We start from the raw sequence: 22,221 nt of genomic DNA, 5'->3' as shown, positions 1-22,221 counted from the left end.
TTTCTTGTGAGCAGCTGAGTGGATTGCCTGGAACCCCTGAATAGAAACAGGCATGGTCGACACGTCCCCTGCAGACATAGGATGTCACCGGTTTGAAGAACTTCCATGGAATTATTGTTAGCCATTAAAGAGTCAGGACCTGCCACAATCCAACTTATTATCCCAATGGTGGCTCTTGAGGCCTTCTCCTTCCCCACCTCCCCACAGCGGTAGGAACTCCGCAACCCCTGTGAAGGGCTGCTGGTAGCCAGGCCCAGTCAGGCTGCTCCAAACGCGTCTGAGCTGGTGCTTCTACAGTGCACTACCTTTCTCCTGGCCCCTTCTCAGCTGGACTGGGATCTTTTTTCCCCAAGGCTGGGGAGTAATTTGCGTAGTGCCTCTCAAGACGCCATTTGATGATGTTCATTGCACTGGGTGATGTGATCTCTGTGATAAAATGTGGGGATATCTTTCCATTGCAGAGTTGTTCATGAGTATGCCCCAAGCCTTGACAAGCTCTTTTTCTGCAACAATCTATTGGACATCAGCTATGTCTGCCCAATCCGTCAATTGTGGACTCTCTTTGACTGATCCAGGGGTAGTTCTTGAATTACACTGACATTAAATGTGTGGATGGAAGTTAGGACAGTGAAGGTAAGTTGTTTAAAAGATGTAAAATGTTGGACCGGTTGAAGATGTCACATGGGCCTCTCGACTTGAATTCTACAGTGAAGATCAACGCAACTGGTGAAGATGTGGTCAGATCCTTTCCCTGTGGTCGTTGTGACGTGGTTGGTGGCCGTTCATGCTCGTGTGTTCATAGGACCGTAGATGATGTTGCCCACGAGTGGTCTGTATGGTCTTGGCCAGCCTGGTAATACTGATCCTTTGCATGTCTGTTCAGTCTATAGTTGTTGGCTCCCTCACTCTTGCTGCTTGTCGGGTGTCTATAACATGGGTCTCGCGGTGATCTTCACGGGATTCCATTTGTTGGTTTCTAGCACACTGGTGCAGCTCCACCACCCTGAACTGTTTGCCCTGCTGCATGGGCCTTTGGATTCCCACTGGCCTGATTGTGTCTGACTGTCCTGCTGGTCGCCAAGCAATCTTGTGTGGCACGTTGGTCAGCTCAGTGAAGTGCGAGCTTGGTTGCTCTGAGAGGGCATCTTTGGATCTGGAGTTCACAACCTGTGAGTAGGTTTTTTCCAAGTGGTCGTGTGCTATATGAAGCATTGCTCTTCTGCAGTTTTCCTTTTTTAGGTCTTGCGTCCGGGTGCGAGCTTGGGCTGGTGGTAGGTGAAATGGATATGCCTTCAGCCATGCATGTGGGATTTTTAACCTGTGGTAACTGTTTGGAGGTTCTTTGTTTTGATTGCAACATTGGGTAGTTCTCCAAACCTGTTGGGCTGCTGTCATTACCAGTCTCACCCCCATTCACTGGTGTATTTGATGCTGGCGATGGAACCAATGTCTTTTTTTATGCAATGTGGATTTGCTTGTTTTTCCTTCTGCAGTTCTTTAGTGATTTCTGTAGTTTTCCCTTTTGTCGTCGAGAGAGCTGTGTCTGATCACTCGTATCACGAGTCGTGATCACTACTGTAGTCTCTCTTTCCTCATTACTAGTCGATGGCGAATCTTCAGTACTCACAGCGGGGCTGATATTGTTATCACTGACCTTGCTTTGCCTTCCAGGGCTGAGAGGCCCCTGAATACTGGGGCTCGATTGTGCAACGGGGACTGTTGTCCCCCAATATCCAAAGGTATATCGTCCCCCATTAAACAAGTTCATTCTGGTTGGACGTTTTTCAGCTTTGTGTGTTCCTCGTCTGAGTTTCTTTGCAATGCTTTACTAAGGTTGATAATAGTTCTGGCCACGTGGTTAACTTTTCAATGACGGTGTCACTTGCAATGCTTGCTGCACTGTCCCCACCCTTATGTTCATTTATCCAAAGGTCTACCTTAGAGTTAAGCCTGTCCAGCTTCTTGTCAATTGTTAACTCGTTCTGTGCCAACATGTGTGTTAGCTCCACTTGGATTTCTAGTTTGTGGGATTGCCACGTGAGCGCCTTGACCGCGACCAGTAGAGATTAATTTATGGTATTTATGACAAGATCGGGACCATCGCTGCTAGTGGAAGTGAAACACGAAGAGTGATCCCCTGAATGCCGGGCTCTTATGTCCCACTAGGATCTGCCTCCATGTGAGTGGTGTTGAGACTCATGTCGGTTGAGGGTGGTGCGCTGGTTTGTTGCCATAACGCCTTCCTGGATTTGTCATGGGGGTATATAAGTTCTTATTAGACCCACCATTTACTTGGTCGTAGAAAGCATCGAGTTGATGATTGCTTGGCAAATGTACCAGTGCCGCTGTTATTTTTTACTGTATCCCTCCTCTTTTCCTGGAGGATTGACTGTGTTCGGGTCTTTGCTCAGTGAGTTAGACCCACCAATGGGCTCATTTGGCTCTTGCCCCTGAATGGTCCATGCCTGCTCTTGTGTTGTAGCTTTTCCACTTGTATCGCCTTCCTCCATAGTTGATGAGATCTCTGTGACCTCTATCGCTCCCACAGACAAACTTTGGTTGTAAAACTTCCTTTGGTAGTTACTGTTTTCCACCACTGTCTCTGCCAACTTCACCATCTCTGCAATTGTTGATTCTTCAAGGGTGGGGCTAGGCACGCTGTCTGAGGTATGAGGAGGTAACTTGAGTGGCTTTGTCCCTTCCGGGCCATCTGGCGCTAACTGCCCTTTGGGTTGCCCAATGGGTTCCCCCGTGCCTGCCCTCGTTCTCGTGAAGTACTTATGTATGGGGTTTTAAGTGGTATCTAGGCCACGTACTTGAACCGAGAGCCTCTAGGGGGATCCTGGCCTGCAATCTCCTCCTCCACCTGGATCAATCTTTTCTCTGAAACGCCATGAGTCTTGGCCTTCCATTGGCCGGGCATGCCTCTCTGTCACCCTTGTTGCCTGGATCCATCTGTTACAAATTCTATTGCCACAGGGCTTACTGTGGGCCTTGCAACAGATCTCAAATCTGCTTTTCTCCGGGCTCTTCTTGAATTGGCAGTATGTCTACGAGCCTTGGACAACCTATGTGAGAGTTTCCAGCTAACGCGCAAGGCAGTCAGCTGCTGTCGTATCTTGCCTGTCTGCGATGGGGGCTTATATGTGCCATGAAGGGCACCGATGGGTGTTCAGTTGTTTATGTTGACATGAGCTTAGTCAGCTGCTTCCAAGGCTCAGATTTGTCCACCCCACCCCCACTGTTACTGTAAACGTCTGTAACACCCCCCTTTGCTCGTGGGGCCGTATGTGTGATGCACTGACACTCAAAGTACAACTCATGCGGCATGGTGAGCTCTCCAAATTATTTCTCAGGGAGAATCTTTACACGGGCCTGGGTGGCCAGATGCTGCTGCCTGTGGAGATTTATTGAGTCTACTGCTCCTCCAGGTTGGGCAGTCAACTGGCCTTAACTGGTCTAACTGCAGCCTTTAGCTGTCTTTACTAGCCTGTGGCATGTGCCAGAAAAATGTGTTGTGCCTGGTTGTTCAACTGTGAGCTAGGCCGCTGGAAATGGAGCTGGAAGTTTTTAATGCTGGTGCTGGTTTTTTTACGTTAAAGCCTCCTCTTTGCAGGTAGCAGAGTGAGGAGCGCGGCAGCAGTTTTCAAAAACCCCATGCCAGGGTGCACCGGCACCTCGGGTTGTGCAAGCCACACCGACCTAATGCCGGGCGCTTCCACACCACTGCCGGGGAGACCTCAGCCTAATGCTGGACGTACCCACACCACTGCCAGGGGGACCACAGCCTAATGCCAGACGCTTCCGTACCGCTGTCGAGGACCTCAGCCTAATGCTGGACGTACCCACACCACTGCCAGGGGGACTACAGCCTAATGCCAGACGCTTCCGTACCGCTGTCGGGGACCTCAGCCTAATGCTAGAGGTGGACGGAATTTGCGAAATTCACTTTCGCAAATTATCGCGAAAATGTTACATATCTCCGCAAACACGCGGAAATATCGCGAAGATGCGGTAGTTTTTTTCCCGCCCGTTCGCTGTATTTTCTGCGTGGTTGCGGCTCGCCAACTTACCCATGCGGTTGCTCGCGGGCGCGGCCATCTTGTTTTCACTTGCCTCGCGGTGCATGATCGTGAGAAGCAAGACGTGATCGCGTGACGAATGACGTTACTGCGGGCGCGAACTGTCGCGAGACAGCGCAAATGGCTACCAACAATCCAACATCTCGTGGAGAACGCGACCGGATCGGGAAAACTTGTCGGCGAACGCGGGGATTCAGGTAAGGCGATTGCGCGCACGCGAGAATGTATTATTTTACAGCGCGAGCAAGCAAAACACTTCCGGTAAAATGCGGATTGCGGAAATTTTGACGTTTTCGCGCTCTCCGTGGAATGCGAAAATGTCAAATTATCGCAATTTCCGCAAGCGGAACGGAATTTTAGCCCAGGCCTATCTAATGCCAGCTGCTTCCGCACTACTGTCGGGGGACCTCAGTCTAATGCCAGCCTTTTCCGCACCACTGTCAGGGGACCGCAGCCTAATGCGGCCGCTTCCGCACCACTTTTGGGGGGACCACAGTCTAATGCCGGCCGCTTCCGCACCACTTTTGGGGGGACCGCAGCCAAATGTCGGCCGCTTCCGCACCGCTGTCGGGGGACCTCAGCCTAATGCCAGCCGCTTCTGCACCACTGCTGGATAACCGCAGCCTAATGCCGGACGCTTCCGCAACACTGCGGGGGGGACTACAGCCTAATGTCGGCCGCTTCCACAGCACTGCCGGCGGGATCTCAGCCTAATGCTGGACTCATACGCACCGCTACCGGGGGTACCGCAGCCTAATGCCTGCACTCACTCTGTATCCAGTGAAGTCCCGGCGCGTCTCACCTGCAAGACTGGCAAAACTGGCTGAAACAGAGGTAGAGAGTGAGCAATAGTGAGTATGGGGTAAAGTAGTGAGAGAGGTGAGGTAGAGGAAGTGGAAGTTGAGCAGGGAGGGTGGGTGGGGAGGTGAGGTAGAAAGCAAATGGTGAGGTAAAAAGGGAGGTTAGATGGTGAGAGAGAGAGGTGGGGAAGAGAGAGATGTAATAATGAGAGAAAGGTGAGGTGGAGAGCAATGCGGTCGAGCAAGAGTGAGAGAAAGGGAGAAAGGAGAGGTATAGAGAGATTGAGGGAGGTGAGGTAAGGAGAGAAGGGGTGGGGGGCAGAGATGTAGCTGAAGGAGAGATACCGGAGGGTGAGAAGGAAACAGAGTATTGAGACATAGAAAGAAGCTGCAGTAAAGAGAACTGAGGTAGAGATATGGGTCAAGATGTGGGGCCGTAGAGACACCTACAGAGTGAAAGAGAGAGAAGTGAGAACAAGAGACATGGGCAGACGTGGAGTATTGAGAGAGCTGAAGTAAACACAGGTGAGGTAGAGAGAGTTGAGCCAGAGAGACAGCATAGGTGCCTAGAGGTGTAGAAACAGAGAGAGGCAAAGAGGGTGGTGTGAAGTAGAGGAGGCAAGGTGAAGGAAAGAGATATACACGAGACCAAAACGTGCCTTTCTGCATTTAATTTCCATCAACCACTTCACAGTGCAAGTGCTAAGAGCCCACACCTAGCTGTCAAATAAAAAAAGAATCCGTTTTTAATCGAAGCTTCTGTAACAAATCTTATTGTTAGGTTTTTATAACAATGCAATACAATTGAACCTTTAAACAGTGAATTATGAAACGAGCAAACGTCACAGTAAAGAAGGCCCGGGTGGCTGCTGTCAATCGTCATTGGTCACTTTCAGAAGTTACAAAAAACAGGACATAACAGGAGGAGTAAACTCACCCCCTTCCTCCAACCCAAACACTCTGGAAATAACAAAAAACAATAAAAGCAAAAAGGAAGAAGATCAAAATAGAATGATAAACCCAAGAGGTGGCTCTAGAGGAAAGTGGTAGGATGATGAAAGATTTGTTGAAAGCAGAGGCCTCTCTGTTGTCCAGGCTGCCCCTTCAAGGGGCGTTGTGGCCTATGCATGGCACTGTTTATGGAGGCGAGTGGGCACCACTCAAGACTAGTCAGGCCCACCTGGGCTAAGAGGGTCCCGTGGCTAGTACCCCTAGGGAAGGGAGCTGTGAAGGTATTAGCCAGCCCCAACAGGAGGGTGGGGGGAATGGCTTACAATACCTTCTCGGCCCACAACAACCCCGAATCAAACAACTCCGAACTGATCCTAGACCCTTTGAGGAAGTAATATACCCCACTTATCCCCTCTCAAAAGAAATCAAGCAGCTGACTTGATAAATGCAGCAACGTCAGGTTCTCCCACTGACCCCAGCTCTCCATATATCATTAAGGGCCACTGATACCATTTGCAAATCAATTAACTACAATTTTCAACATTATTTTTAACACAGGTATTTTCCCTAAACAATGGAAAAAGGTATTGATTCTCCCCCTCATAAATAAAACCGACCTCAGCCCACAAGACCCTGGTAGCCACCGACCTATTCTAGGATCCCACCGCCGGGCAAAATAACCAAGAAATGAATGAGCCATCAACTCTCGACATTTATAAACAACAATGAGCTACTTGACCCAACGCAATTCGATTTCAGAAGCGACCACAGTAGAGACCACACTGATCGCAGCTTCCGAGGCGCTTAGATCCACTCTCGACAAGTGGGGGAAGCTGCCATAAAGCTGCTGGATCTCTCGGCAACGTTCGACACTGTCAGCCACTCAGTTTCGATCAACCGACTCTCTGGGATAGGAATCAAGGAAAAGCGTTAGCAATCCTGAAATCCTTTCTAAGTGAGAGAGAAGACTCAGTATCAGTCGAAGCTTTGAATTCTCCCCCTTTTCTCTCCCTTGCAGAGTCCCACAGGGATCTTCACTAAGTCCCACCTTATTTAATGTTTACGTGACACCACTGGTGGCTTTATTCAAATCACTTGGCTTCTCCCTAACATCAAATGTGGACGACATCCAGATTGTCGCCTCCCTAGCTAGTGATATCGAGAAACAAACATCAGATTCAGGAACTTCCGAACTGCTGCTGGCAATAAGCGAATGGAGGAGCTCGAATCAGGAAAAACAGAAGTCCTTCTGTTTGGCAGAGATACGTCCTTTTAGTCCCCACCCTGGTGGCCTCAAGGACTGGGCACCCACCTGACCCGGCAAAAAAAAAGTAAAAAGCCAGGGAATTCAGGTGGATAATAATTGGACAAATGGCGGCCAAGTTAAACCCCTCACCTCGTCTGCATTTTTTATAATCAAAACAGCAAAGAAGATTCCTCCCTGTTTTCCGGGAACTTCACAGAAAACAGTTATGACGGCACTGGTCATGTCCAGTCTAGATTACTGTAACAGTCTATTCCTAAACAATTCTTTAACAAACTTCAAGTCCTTCAGGAAACAGCAGCCTGTCTGCTCATGGGCATTCCTAAACTTCAGTCAGACAAGCAAGCTCTCCGCCAGCTTCCTTGGCTACCAGTCAGCCAGAGATTCGTTTTAAGGCCTTTTGTATCACTCATAAGGCCCTGCGTGGTACAGGCCCTACGCACCTGCATCAGAGCTTCATTTGGTACCGCCCAACCAGACACTTGTGGCCAATCAATGCAAACAATATCATTGCTCCAACCTTCGCACGTGCTTCGTGGGGCAGGTAGGAGCTTCATTTGCTGTTGAATGCCCCCCTGCCCACATTAAAGCTACCCCAGACCTCTGGGCTTTCAGAAAAGCCCTAAAAACCTGGCTATTTAACTGATAATTACCCACCTGTTCATCACACAGTCAGATCTCCTTAATACTGAAGCAGCGCCAAGACACCTCCGGGTATTCAAGCGCTTTACAAATCATTATAACATAATATAACAAGGGTGGGGGGGTCTCAGTGTTTGCCATGGGGGTCAGTCACACAGTTGTAGTGCCCTGAGCCTCTGCGGCGTGAAGCATTGGGGTTCCAGGCAGGACATGCAGTCCACGGGAGGCTGTGGGGTGACTTCTTATTGTCTGGTCACTCTACCAGGGGCCCACTCGAGGCTCGTGTCTTACAACGGCCCCGGCTCCTCCTGGGAGGTTCCAAGGGAGCAGACGTTGGTGCTGAACTGTCTCCCATGTATTCCTGGTTGCACGGTTTCCACCCAGGCAGAAGGAGGTGGTCTCTTCCATTGGGAAGAAAATGAAGATGGGAGGGAGTCATGATTACTTTTGTTATGACAAGGTGAGCACTGCAGAATGTTGTCAAGCACCAGTGTTACACACATGAAGACACGGGGCCCGATTCACAGAACTAACTCAAGACAAAATCCTAAACTTAGTACCATTTTGGTATTCACAGAAGGCACTTACTCATTTTGGTATTCACAGAAGGCAATTACTCATTTCGGTATTCACAGAAGTTAGGACTCCTAACTTTAGGACTCCTAAATGCCTTAAAATTAGGATTTTTCTCAGTAGTAGTAGTAAAGTTAGGACTCCTAACTTCTATGAATACCAAAGTGACCCTTTAATGTACATACTAGCAACACTTCCAGGGACGATTTATACAATGATAGGAGACTTCAGGAGTCGGGTAACAACAACACGTCCACAGTCAAGCAGATGAGGGGTGAGGAGGGAGAACAATATGCGATGCCATTGGCTGGAGTAATTATCACGGCAGAGACCACAGATTTGCCTCAAGAAATGATTGTACCCCTAAAGAGTGCCCTAGGGCAGGGAGGGTGTCAAAGAAGTCACCCACAGATGCAAGGGGCTCCCTCTATATATATGGAAATGGGCACCAAACTCTCAGGCTCCAGCTCTAGCAAGGAGAAACAAGAAAGGGACGAAGAAGCTGGACAAAAAAAATACATTGGCATCAACAACAGAATGGCAAAAGGGGGCCAACTAGTCCTTGGAAAATCTTTTACATTTTTGACATATGTTAAAAGGAACCAGGAGTGGAGACTGATTAAAGAGGCCTCTGGGACGTAACCTTCAGTGGGAAGAATCACAAATGGAAAACAGTCCACAGAGGGAGCAAACTGGATCAGGAAACCCAACTCAACGGAAACTCCCGTGTGGGCAGACACGACACCCCAATACCCAAACCACCCTACTCAGCAGGAAGGTCACAAATCAAGTGAATAAAGGATCTCTGGCTTAAGGAGAGGGCACGGTCAGAACCTGCAGACAGGTCAATCAACAGAGCGCAGTAGTCAGTCCCAACACAGAGAAGAATACAGACAGCAAACCTACAATCGACCATAAATAACGTAGAGAAGGTAACATCCCAGAAGATGGAGTGACAGCGATCCGCCAGCTACGCCTTCGGATCATAGGGCGCTACAAACCACGGCGATCGCTTGGAGAAAAGACCCTCAGAAGACAAGCTGAGACCACGGGTTCAACCAGTGTGTCATATCTGTGGGGTGAAATGATATTTTAAACCATGCAAACATCATTAGATTCCTGAAGGCGCTACTATTATCACAAAACCTGGAGTCCAAAGGCATCAAGGCTGCAGCCTTTAAACCCCCCATGGTAATGACTGGAGCGGGATCCCAACGCCACTGAATCCAACCTAAGAAGAGCGATCATCGCCATCAGGCAGCGATGACTCCGCCCAAGGACCATCAGAGGGGCGGACACACGGACATCCTAGGGATGCCTAGAGCCTGTGTGGAGACCCCTTCAGGTTTAATACTCACTCTTTAGTTCTCCCTCAAACACTCAACAAAGGCTTGCAAACCTGGTCACATGGAGGCCATATGGAAATCCCAAATTCCAATAAAAAGACAGACATTTCCAGAGCTCTTCCTACCACGCTCTCCAACCGCAGAGAGAGTCTGGGATCATAACAGACAATTTAAACGCACCTCTGTACAGTAAAATGCTAAATTATGAGAGAACAGAGGGAGAGAACATTTATTGGAACGTCGCTGAAGGCCTATGTCCGCGGCAGAGAGTAGATCAAAAGGCTGTCCATTAGCGGCAGCCAGGAGCAGCCTGGACTTCCAAACTCGAACTGTCCACCTTCTGAATGACCCCCCTTCAAATTAAACCCACTGGTCTCTGCAGACACAGGGGGTGTTAGGTCACACCTGGACAACAGAGGAAGCATCCACCCTCACTGGAGACTTCAAAGTAACAGAGCTGTTGGATGGTGACTGCCTCCGCCGCACATACGCATCAATGTTGGACTGACGAGAGATGGACCCTCGCTGAAGATGGGGCTCCAGCCAGAGCAGAGCCCACCCGGAGGGTTAGATGGAGATAAATAAACATCTCTGGTTGGGCTCCCCACTAAAAGAAACAATTGTGGTAAAGCAAGGTGAGGAGGTAAAAATGACACCGGCGCTGCCGCATATAACAAATACAATGTCTCAACAGGTCATGTTTAGAGGACCGTCCAATAAAACACGCACATAAAGCTGCAACCAAAGAAAAGAGAGACTCCAGGAGAGCTAAGAGGTGCAAGAAGTCATCTGTATTGAGGACGAATAATGGGCGCGGGACCAGTGTCAGGCTGTCAGCAATGTTTACCATAAACGTGAGCGTAACCCGGAAAAACATGGGACATGAGTGCTCGTGGGACAGACGGTGAGCGGCGCAAGAGACAAGGGATGCCGCGAGGAGCGGCGCAGAGGAAACACACTTAACAATATATACAAGGCACTTTTAGGTTCACAATTGATATTGGCAAGAAGTGCTTTACAAGGGATAGACACTTGCGTGAACACTTGGTCTGCGCCAATGATTGCGCAGGAAGGTCTGGCACTCTCGCGGCATGGTCACCAGGGACCCAGCCCCGCTGGAATCTTGGTGATCCACCAGGAGAGACTGGGGAACTTACTCAAAAGAGACAAAAGTTTGAAAAGAACAACTACACAGAGTGATAAGAATGAATGGGAAGGCTAAGTACATTCTGGTTATAAAATAAGAAATAAAATCTACTTGTTCTGCATACAAAAGTGTGTGGCAGGAAAAACAGAAATCACTTGAAAGCAGTTGGATAAATACAGTTGAAACTTGCAAATAAAGTATTCTGATGATGACGAACTTGCATATCTAGAGATCTGCGCAGATTGTGGAGACTTGTCAAACAAACACTGGCCTCAGCAAAGGAGGCGGGGCAACAGACTTCCTCCTATAACATGAACATCGCATTTACCAGCAGCATCGGGCACCCATGATCCAGGGAGTTTGTTTACTCCAAACTATGCAGCCATAACTACAAACAAATGCGCTCCTTTGGAGAAAACAGAAGCAGAACAAACTGGGGGTTCACGCAGAGGTGGGGGGGAGATGCCCCCAGCATCAATCTTTAAGGCACATCCAATTTTATGGGCGGAAAGCCTTAGGGGCATATTATCAAGCCAGGCGATAAAATTATCGCCGCTTTAGTGGCAGAAAACTGCCGCTAAAACGGCGATAATGGGCTTGATAATAGGCTCTATTGAATTCCAATTGAAGCCCGGGTTAGATGTGAAGGGCGTCTAACCCGGGCTTCTATGGGAATTCAATAGAGCCTATTATCAAGCCCATTATCGCTGTTTTAGCGGCAGTTTTCTGCCACTAAAGTGGCGATAATGTTATCGCCTGTCTTGATAATATGCCCCTAACTCCCTTATAGATTACAAAATCATTTTATTCCTGATAGTTAGTGGGGTTCACTGTCAGTGCCCATCCACAATAAGGACTCTTACTGTTCCCCGTCACATTATCGATTGATCGATCTGCTGGACATAGAAGGGAAGGGCTTTGTCTCCATGATGGACATTGAGTGAATTGCAAAGGCCTCTCTCCGAACTTCCAAACAGGCTTTCGGAAAGGCTGCGCCAGAGAGGATAACTTACTGGCTGTCTCAGGCTCGTCCAAAAACTGTCTCCCCCAAAGACAGTCTCCTTCCTGTTGCTTTCATTGGCCAGGCTTCAGCTTTTAACAGCAAACGCAGAGCTCGATTACGGGAAAAAATAGTAAAATGGGGCATTCCAGCACATCTGCTGACGCCAGCCTTTCTCTCTATACTCAAGCATGGGTAAAAGTGTGCTTATCACCAGTCAGTTTTGTCTAAGATCTCCACTCACAAAGGCCTTAAGGAGGGTTGCATCCCCGTCCCCCTGCTCTTTAATTTATTCTTATCGGATGTGGACAACGCAATATCAGCAGACACGTATCACCCAAAACTAATACCACTAAGTATTTGCGTACTACAGGATGGCGACGACGCAACTCTCCTAGATAAAGCGCCCAGAGGGCTGCAAAGAGCACGGAATACCTTAAAAACATACTGCCGTGACAATAAGCTTACATCAACAAAGAAAAAACTAAATCATTATATTTGGCAGAAGAGTAATAAAAAAAGATAATTTGTCTCTTTGGATGACACAAGGCTAGAAAGGTAAAGACACTATAAATATCTGGGGCTTGAGGAGCCAGGGAGTTCATTCAACAATCAACCCTGGCTGGCACTGGCTCCCACACTCGGATTTGTGGGTAGCAAGTTTATATCAACTCTAACATAAGGCGCACTAGTTTATGATGTAAAGAAGGTTGGCACGGTGCAAGGATGAATGTATAGAACGCTGCGCCGGCTTCCCGCCTCCACATCACAAGCACAAACATGCTTCGAATTGACTCTCTGGGACCAGAGTTATATCCTACCGCCAGTAGTGTCAGGACTCTCATCAAGAGGCCACTGCAACTTGCACCACACATTGTCCCCGTCATGCTCCCTGTGATAGTGAGACACAACTAGGAACCATCACACTCCTTCAAGTGTGACACTTTTGACTATTTCAAGACACCAACGTTAGAAGAATGTCTTGTGCAGCAGGTAATAGTCATTTGTAATGTATATTGAATTAATAATTTACTGTTGTCGTGGTCATCTCTAAACTAGCCAGACAGCGCCACCTTGTGCCAGACTGACAAGCGGCAGTGTTAACAATTTAGTGCTGGTGCCGAGCACAGAAAAACAACGGCTCAAATTAACCACGGCCTACAGGGAACCTTTTTAGCGTATTATTCAAACGTTAGAGTAGCCCAGGTTCAGTCATTAAAGGCTTCTTATTGAAAGTGCCTGTGAGAGGTAAGAACCCCGGAGTACTGACTGCATTTGAGCTGACGCAAAATAGTCGTTCGCAGAGATCTGGGAGCCTTCCTTGGCTACGGCACATACAAAGCAACGGAGATCACAATGATGCAGCCAAGATGCAACTGAGGACGTTCAACATTAAGCCACCATCCCCAAGGCCTCTCTCATTCTAAATCAAAAGCGGACGCTGATGAGGTTCAACCTTTCTCTGATTCTTTTTTGTAATCTGCTCGAGCACTTTATAAGTTACCAGCTCCTTCCGTGACGATGGAGTAGTAGAGATACATTAGAACCTGATGGGCATATTTACAAGCCCCTTTGCACCACCAGAGCATCACTGTTTGATGCTCTGGTGGCGCACAATGCCCGCCCATATTTACAAGGGCACGCAAAGCCCCCCTGCGTGGATTATAGTGGCCTTGTAAATATGGCCCCCTTACATGCATTACTGTGCTTGAAAGAGGCGTTTCATGGGTGGGGTGTGGGTGTTCCCATGCAACCCCCATGGATTCTGATGCATTCCCAGATTTAGAAGGTTTTGGAAACCTGGGAATGTGTCCGATTCTAACACCTCTCCAGGGGGGGCGTTAAAGTAGTGCAATGAGGAGAAATACCTTTATTTCTCCTTATTTTTTCCTCTTTCTGCAGCACAAATAGAAAGAGGAATATGCCACCAATGATTGTTAATGTGCAGGAAGGTGCCCCTTCCTGCATAAAAAGAATCCTGCCTGCCACTGCGCCCTTGCACCACATTGCAAGGAGGCCTGTGTTGGTGCCAGGCTGCACATTATGCACCAGCGCAGAGGAAAGCACAGCGTTGCATCGTATCATTGTAAATACAACGCATCCCTGCACTTTTCTAATGACGCAGCTCAGCACAGCAAGATGGCTTGAGGGGCCGCACTGCGTCATTTTCTAATAATTATTCCCTTAGGTTTTTATTGACACAGTGGAACATTCAAAAATATAAAACACCAGCGTCTCTAGAAGGCAAGACAATCGTTACAGGCCGTTGTGACAAGTTTCTAACTAGTTTAATGCACATTCATAATCTAATGCTATACTTCGGGATGTTTTATTTATTTAGATGTGTGTCTTATTCATGCAATAAATGTACTTACTTATTTACTCTTAGTAGGTGACCTATCAAAAGCTCCTAAGAGCCCTCGGATGACAGCCTAAGACCTCAGCATAGTGATTAAACAACTGGAATCCAAAAACATGACCTGCAGCCCCAACGTCTGTAGCAATGAGACATTAACAAGATCTGACTCTGGGAAGTGTTCCCAAAGGACCGAATTAGTGTGATATTTTTAAGTTGCTATGGGGCATATCATCAAGGACCAGCGATAATTATCGCCGAGCGCACTTAGTGCTAGGATAATTATCGCCGGCTAGCATGGATTTTTATCGCTGAGCTAGCGTGCTATTAGCAACGCTTATCTCAAAAGCGATAAAAATCCTAGCGCTAACTGCCAAACGTGAGATAATCTCACGTAGTGTGGCGTTAGCTTGTTGATAGGGCCTCACATACTTAGCCATGATATCCACCCTCCATAGGATATCATGGCTAAGTCAGTCCTGGAGCAGGCGTAAGGAAAGTAGCGATAACAGGGGTTATCGCTACTTTTCTTGCCGCTATGCTTCATAGCGTGGGGCTTGATGATTGGAGAAATGTCGGTTAGCGACATTTCTCCTGTCATGTCAGGTCAGGAACGCCCACTTGGCATCTCACTAGAGATGCAAAGCTGGGCGTTAGGAATACAGGCGCTAATGCAAGGTTTCACGCGATAGCGTGGCCTTGCTGATTAGGCGATAAAATTATCGCCGCTTTTCGCCCAAAAACGGACGCAAAAGTGGCGATAATTTTCTATCGCCTCGTTGCTGATATGCCCCCACATTTTTGAAGTCTTTCTCAAAAGGAGTGATGTGAAACTGAGCTTCCCATCCCCACCCAGGAGCATCCTGGGACAAAAGCGGTCAGGCATTTGCCTTAAATAATGGAATAAATCCAAGGCCCCTGGGCCTGACTTTCAAACCTGCTGCTGTTTCATCGGTGTAATCACCAATATTGTAATTACAATCAAGATCTCCAGCAGGGGGAGCTGTCTGCTCCATGTTCGCTGCGTGTCCAAGGTCACAACACAGTAGGTAAAGGCCTTCATCTCAGACCCCTGCCATTGGGATGCCAGGATGCTGCCTCGTGACGTCACGCACATTCATAGTTTGTCTTATTTCAAATTCTCTGTAAGAGACACCACCACAGGTGAGTGCCGGACCCCTCAAGTCCTATTGATTTCCGTCCAAGAATCACAGCCCCTAAAGTTGAGGTCACACATACTTCAAAGCAGACTGGTTCAGGGGAGTGAAGGGGAACTCCAACCGGGGTGAAGCCCGAGGAGTCAGTGAGAGAGTAGGGGGAGAAGACGGGTCTCCGCTCAGCCGACCCCTCATGCACCTTACTTTTGTTTTAGTTTTAGTGAAACTTGTATCCCTGATTGGTCACTTTTGAAGCAGAATGTGTTGGTGAAATATGATGCGCCTGGCCCACAGCATAGTTAGGAAGTAACAGAATTCCAACTTTAGGTCTGGCCATAAGTACTGCAAAGGGTAGAATAAGACAGGGCAGGGTGGGATTCTGGCTCCCTCTGGATTCTGGATAAAGATGGTTCCGGCATCCCTATGTTCCATGACCGGGCAGTGGCCTTTGACCCGGTGAACCGCGCCGTTTCCTCAAAATTCTCAACTGTAGAGTGAGTGGCCTCAAGAGTCCAGTCCCTGTTTTTCATTATACTTGGAAATTGATGGCCGACTCCTCTCCAACCATGTGGCGCCCCATCTAGTGGTACCACAAGGTTCTACCATCTCTCCTGCCTCCTGGACTCGCTCCCAGGGTTTCACTGTTCACTTTCCTGCTTGGGACTCCCGTGTGAGGCCTGGAGTCCCAGCCAGGAAACGCAGACATGTCCTCAAGGGTCAGGGAAATGTCCTGCTCGTCAGGGACAGATCTTGTTTTGTTTCTCAGAATCTGACCCCAGCCGAGCTCCGTAGAGGCCTCCATGAAACCAAACTTTTTATTCCGCGGGATGATTCCCGACAAGCTGCTGGACTGACCCCTGGCACATGGAGCACCCCTCTCCTATTCTGATGTAAATGTATCATATGTATTTACTGTCTGTATGAACGTTTTTCTATCTACAGCTCACCGGCATCTATTGGGTCTCGTCAACAAATTTTAAAACGGCTACTAAATAAAATCAAGGTTTGTAAAGCACAAAGAAGGACTTCAAGAGGTTTCCCGGCACTAGAGAGTCAGATTTAAAGGGTCAGGTTTAAAGTGCTTCACACTCAAGCCTGAATTAAAAACAGACCAGTTGAATGTATTGCCTTGAGGCATATAAACAGACATTTTAATAAATGAGGCGTCTCGCGATGCTGTCTCAGGGGCTCTTCCTAGAAGGAGCAAGAAGCCACCGCCTGTATGAGCTGGGGCTTGGCCAGCCTGTACCTGGGAAGGGTCATTTCTGGTGGGTTCCAGTAATACCAGCAGAAAGTAGCCATTGTAGACAGTTTTACTGGGGTCCAGAGATAGCATTGGGAATATTTCACAGAGCCTACCCAACCCCAAAAATAGGACTTTGCAAGCCCGGGGCTTTGAGGACAGACCACTGTCCATAATAAATCCACGACTGTGTGCAGATGTGTTTGGTGTTGGGTGGTGCCCATATCAATGCCCATTAAGCATTAGACCAAGAGTTAGGATTGTCAACAGGAAGTACCTGAGTCTTACTGCCCCAGAGTTGGGGGTCAGCCAGACTCGTCCAGCTGGCGACTGCTCCAAGGCAGGTTTGAACCGGAGTCTGAGATGCAGAAGGTTAGACAACACCCACATGAGCAGTTTACCACCCAGACAGGTGCAGAAAAAAACCTCACAAGACAGGTGAGCAAGAGGGTGGAATAAAAATGGAGTAATGTGGGGCTCAGGAAATATTAAGTCTTCTATGGCTCTGAAATTGGGAACAGGCAGGTAATAGGCATCGCCTGGTCATGATATTAAAGAGATTGTGCCAAACATTGGAGTGTCTGTCCTCACTCCTGCAGAGTCGTCATCAGTTGGCATCTGAAGGGGATCAAAGGCAACTAAAGGTCCTTCTCAGTGCCTTGGCCATGCCAGTGGAAGACACGCTCAGGAGGCAGTAAACCTGATCCTCCCAGAACAGGGACAACTGTCTGTCATCAGAACCCTCTGCAATCATAGCCACTAGCGGAAGTAGGGATATAGTGAAGCACGTGCCCTGCCTTCAAGACCAGCCAGGCCACCGTAGGTTTCAGCCATCGATTGATTCTGGCAGGGTATGAGTGGAACCGGATGTGATGGTCTCTGGTTTATTCTGAATGCACTGGGTGGAATAAGAAGAAAAAACATTAAGGGTAGCCGATTTAGAGAAAGAAGAGAAAAGATATAGAAAAGGAGACTATCAAAAGGTGAGAGGAAGAGGACTCCCACCAGCACATGAATCATCTCACAGGTTTCATTCTGTGGTAACTCACCCCGCAGCAGCCACCACTCATCCTGTACAGAGACCTCACAAGTTCACATCCTGTAACCTTTCTCGTTCCCAGAGCCTGTGTCCATCCCTGAGGTGAATTACACCTGTCGGCCTAACGTCAGTGTCCAGCTGTCCTGCAGTGTGAACAACGGAACCGATCCTTCCTACTCCTGGAGCCTAGATGAGACCCCGTCATGGACCCCCACGAAGGAAACAATGAGGGGCTACCAGTCTGTCCTGAGAAATGTGACCTGCAGCGCGAGGAACGAGATCAGCGAGGAGTGGAGCGACCCCACCGATATCACTTGCCCAGGTGCGGAGCGCGAGAGTTGGGGTCTCAACATCCAGGTTTGAGGGTCTGGAGATCAGATGAGGGGACTGAGGGGCTGGGATACGCACATCCAGGTGAAGAATCTGAGGTTCTCTGTCTATACTTCCAGGTAAAGAGCCTGAGGTTATGGGTTTTTAGGTCCGGATTAAGAATGTAAGGTTATGGATTTGTATGTCCAGATGGAGACCACCAGTTTATAGGTTTGTATGATCACATACGGATTATAAGGTTATGGATTTGTATGGCAAAATGGAGACCACCATGTTATGGGTTTGTATCACCACATACGGATTCTGAGTTTAGGGGTTCATAGGTCCAGATTGAGAGTCTCAGGTTATGGGTTTGTAGGTCCATGTAAGGTCTCTGGGATTAAGGATTTGTAGGTTCAGGATAAGAGTCTATGGTTTTGAGTCTGCTGGGGTTCCATGTTTGTAGGTGGAGGTTAAGAGTCTGAGGTTATGGGTTCTTAGGTCCAGATTGAGAGCCTCAGGTTGTGGGTTTGTGGGTCCATGTAAGGATACTGGGGTTATGGATTTGTAGGTTCAGGATAAGAGTCTAAGAGGCCCATTAGTATGTCAGGCGGATAGCCACTGCCCCCATGGCGTTGGCGATCCACCCGACATTTCCTCCGGCCCGCATGAATATTCCCCCGCCAAATTACTATGGCGGGGGGACCCCGGCGGATGGAAAGACGGTCCATCGGTTTTCCGCCTGGTCGATGAGTCAACCGGGCGGAAAAACTGTTAATATGGTGGCGCTGTCTGGTAGACACCGCCATCCATATTAAGATTAGCTTTGGCCTGGGCACTGAGAGTGCCAATCTGAACATAGCACTGAGAGTCGAGAGGAGAAGGGAAGATAGGCCCAGGCATGGGCACACACGGGTACTGGCAGGGGGTGGAGTTCACATCTACACAAGTGTACGGCAAGTACCTAGGGGTGTGGATGCATGGGTGCCCATGGACAGTGGGTGAGAGTGTGAGGGGTGAGAGGCCAGCCTGCAGACAGTGGAACAGGTGCTCATGGAACAGGGGGTGAGAGTGTAAGCGGTGAGAGGCCAGCCTGCAGGCAGCGGCACGGGTGCCCATGGAACAGGGGGTGAGAGTGTGAGGGGCGAGAGGCCAGCCTGCAGGCAGGGGCACGGGTGCTCATGGAACAGGGGGTGAGAGTGTAAGGGGCGAGAGGCCAGCCTGCAGGCAGGGGCACGGGTTCTTATGGAACAGGGGGTGAGAGTGTGAGGGGTGAGAGGCCAGCCTGCAGGCAGCGGCACGGGTGCCCATGGAACAGGGGGTGAGAGTGTGAGGGGCGAGAGGCCAGCCTGCAGGCAGGGGCACGGGTGCTCATGGAACAGGGGGTGAGAGTGTTAGGGTGAGAGGCCAGCCTGCAGGCAGGGGCATGGGTTCTCGTGGAGCAGGGGGTGAGAGTGTAAGGGGTGAGAGGCCAGCCTGAAGGCAGGGGCACGGGTTCTCGTGGAACAAGGGGTGAGAGGCCAGCCTGAAGGCAGGGGCACAGGTGCTCATGGAACAGGGGGTGAGAGTGTAAGGGGTGAGAGGCCAGCCTGCAGGCAGGGGCACGGGTTCTCATGGAATAGGGGGTGAGAGTGTGAGGGGTGAGAGGCCAGCCTGCAGGCAGGGGCACGGGTGCTCATGGAACAGGGGGTGAGAGTGTGAGGGGTGAGAGGCCAGCCTGCAGGCAGGGTCACGGGTGCTCATGGAACAGGGGGTGAGAGTGTAAGGAATGAGAGGCCAGCCTGCAGGCAGGGGCACGGGTGCCCATGGAACAGGGGGTGAGAGTGTGAGGGGTGAAAGGTCAGCCTGCAGGGGCACAGGTGCTCATGGAACACAGGGTGAGAGTGTAAGGGTGAGAGGCCAGCCTGTAGGCAGTGGCACGGGTTCTCGTGGAACAGGGGGTGAGAGTGTAAGGGGTGAAAGTGCAGCCTGTAGGCAGGGGCACGGGTTCTCGTGGAACAGGGGGTGAGAGTGTAAGGGGTGAGAGGCCAGCCTGCAGGCAGGGGCACGGGTTCTCGTGGAACAAGGGGTGAGAGGCCAGCCTGCAGGCAGTGGCACGGGTTGTCGTCGAACAGGGGGTGAGAGTGTAAGGGGTGAGAGGCCAGCGTGCAGGGGCACGGGTGCTCATGGAACAGGGGGTGAGAGTGTGAGGGGTGAGAGGCCAGCCTGCAGGCAGGGGCACGTGCTCTCATGGAATAGGGGGTGAGAGTATAAGGGGCGAGAGGCCAGCCTGCAGGCAGGGGCACGTGCTCTCATGGAATAGGGGGTGAGAGTATAAGGGGCGAGAGGCCAGCCTGCAGGCAGGGGCACGGGTGCTCATGGAACAGGGGGTGAGAGTGTAAAGGGTGAGAGGCCAGCCTGCAGGCAGGGGCACGGGTGCTCATGGAACAGGGGGTGAGAGTGTGAGGGGTGAGAGGCCAGCCTGCAGGCAGGGTCACACGGGGTTAAGATAGGTTTCTGAAGTGCAGAGAGCAGATGCACACACATCTACACATAGAACAGGGGGGAGAGGTGAAGCAAAGAGAGGGTGGAGCTCAGACGGGGGACATTCCGGCCTGCAGGCTGGCCTCTCACTCCTCACACTCTCCCCCCCTGTTCCATGAGAACCCGTGCCCCCGTCTGCACGCTGGCCTCTCACCCCTCACACTCTCACCCCCTGTTCCATGAGAACCCGTGCCCCTGCCTGCAGGCTGGCCTCTCACCCTTACACTCTCACCCTGTGTTCCATGAGCACCTGTGCCCCTGCAGGCTGGCCTCTCACCCCCTGTTCCACGAGCACCCGTGCACCTGCCTGCAGGCTGGCCTCTCACTCCTCACACTCTCACCCCCTGTTCCATGTTAACAACGGATCAAATCTTGTCCATATCCTGTTGAAGGCCTCAAACTAAATCTCAGAGGGGTGATGGGTGTAGGAGGCCTTACACTGGTCCCCACTGTGTGAAGTATGAGGTAAGCAGGATGCCAGATAATGGGGTAACCGTGTTCTATCAGAGATAAGGCTGCATATCTTGGAAGAATACCTGGGGTGAGCCTGATTGTGCTGAGTCAAAACACTTTCAGCAGGTGATTGGATGTCACAAATAATGCTATTGAAACATCAGTGAAGCTGCGAACAGGCTGTGGCCTCAGTTCAAGGTCTGGCTGAAAGCCAGGCCCTGTACCCAGAATGTACTGGGCAGAGCCCAAGGCCAGGTATAGTGGTCGGTGGAGGTGGGTGTTAAGCCGCGGGCTGGTATAGCTTGTACCTGAGGTCCCTTAGAGGAGGGTCTTCGTTTCATGGCCTGGCTAGAGTTCCAACTCCAAACCCAGAGATGGATGCAGTGGAAGGATGAGGCCACCGGGTCCTTGGAGGGGTGAGCCGGGGGGCAGGGTGCCAGTGCAAACGCTGGCTAAGGGCCCGGCTGGAGCATCACGTGTGCGTACTGTCACCATCAGAGATTACACCGTGAGTGTAGTGATTGAGTGACAGCCATGAGACAGGTGCTATTGTATACTACTTTCTTGAGACCAGGCTTGGCATCAACTCAGTTTGATGAAGGTGGAGTTCATAGTGTCAACCGGCAGCTCAGCCCTCCCTCTGCCCGGCTTGTTCATATTCAGTTCATGTAGACACTGGTCAAGGGTTAGGCTCAGCACCTCACTCTCCCCATTCCAACCTTTGAGAGCCCTCAAGAGTGCTGGCTGGGCTAATATTCGATCCACCCGAGAAGCGTGCACGAGTTCACGAGTTCCATGTCGTGCAACGACCCCCCCATCAGCAGATCTCTCTCAGTGATGGTCCCATCCAGAGACCCCAAGATCATTTCTTTTGTTCTTATGAATTCTCAGATCCTGTGTCAGTACCAGAAGTAGACTTCAAGTGCAGGTCCAAGGGCACGGTCCAGCTCTTCTGTCGCGTGGCCAATGGGACTGACCTCTCCTTCTCCTGGACCGTGAACGGGAAAGAGGAAGACAACAGGACCTCATCTGTGGAAATTCCAATAGGGAATGAGCTCGTTGAGGTAAACTGCACCGCAAGAAACCAGATCAGCGAGAGTGGAAGCAACCGCACAAACGTCACCTGCATGGGTAAGAACCACGTTTGTGTAACTTTGGGTATCTGCGCTGGAATGTGGCTGGGAATCCAGAGTCAGGTGTGTATATTCAGAAAGGAGCTCATTGAGCATGCTCAGTGGGTTACAACTGCTGCTGTAAAATGCTGAGTCTGAGGGAGGTCACTTTAGCCTCAAAGGTGTGTTTAGTGCCTTTTATGGGCTGTGCAGAGCATTGCAAG

At 50.0% G+C, this 22,221-nt stretch overlaps 1 protein-coding gene across 2 annotated transcripts in view; it reads left to right on the top strand.

Annotated features, from left to right (window-relative positions):
* LOC146799842 (pregnancy-specific beta-1-glycoprotein 7-like) overlaps positions 1 to 22,221 on the top strand; it is a 400,772-nt gene that overhangs the window by 68,564 nt on the left and 309,987 nt on the right. For both annotated transcript variants that reach the window (XM_085620734.1, XM_085620735.1), the window contains exons 3-4: positions 17,683 to 17,922; positions 21,777 to 22,016. In XM_085620734.1, coding sequence (XP_085476860.1) covers positions 17,683 to 17,922; positions 21,777 to 22,016 — 480 coding nt within the window. The remainder of the gene's footprint in view (positions 1 to 17,682; positions 17,923 to 21,776; positions 22,017 to 22,221) is intronic.

The sequence above is a fragment of the Triturus cristatus genome, chromosome 8 (assembly GCF_964204655.1).
Source record: "Triturus cristatus chromosome 8, aTriCri1.1, whole genome shotgun sequence".
NCBI classification, from domain to species: domain Eukaryota; kingdom Metazoa; phylum Chordata; class Amphibia; order Caudata; family Salamandridae; genus Triturus; species Triturus cristatus.
This window is presented reverse-complemented; position numbering and strand designations above follow the sequence as displayed.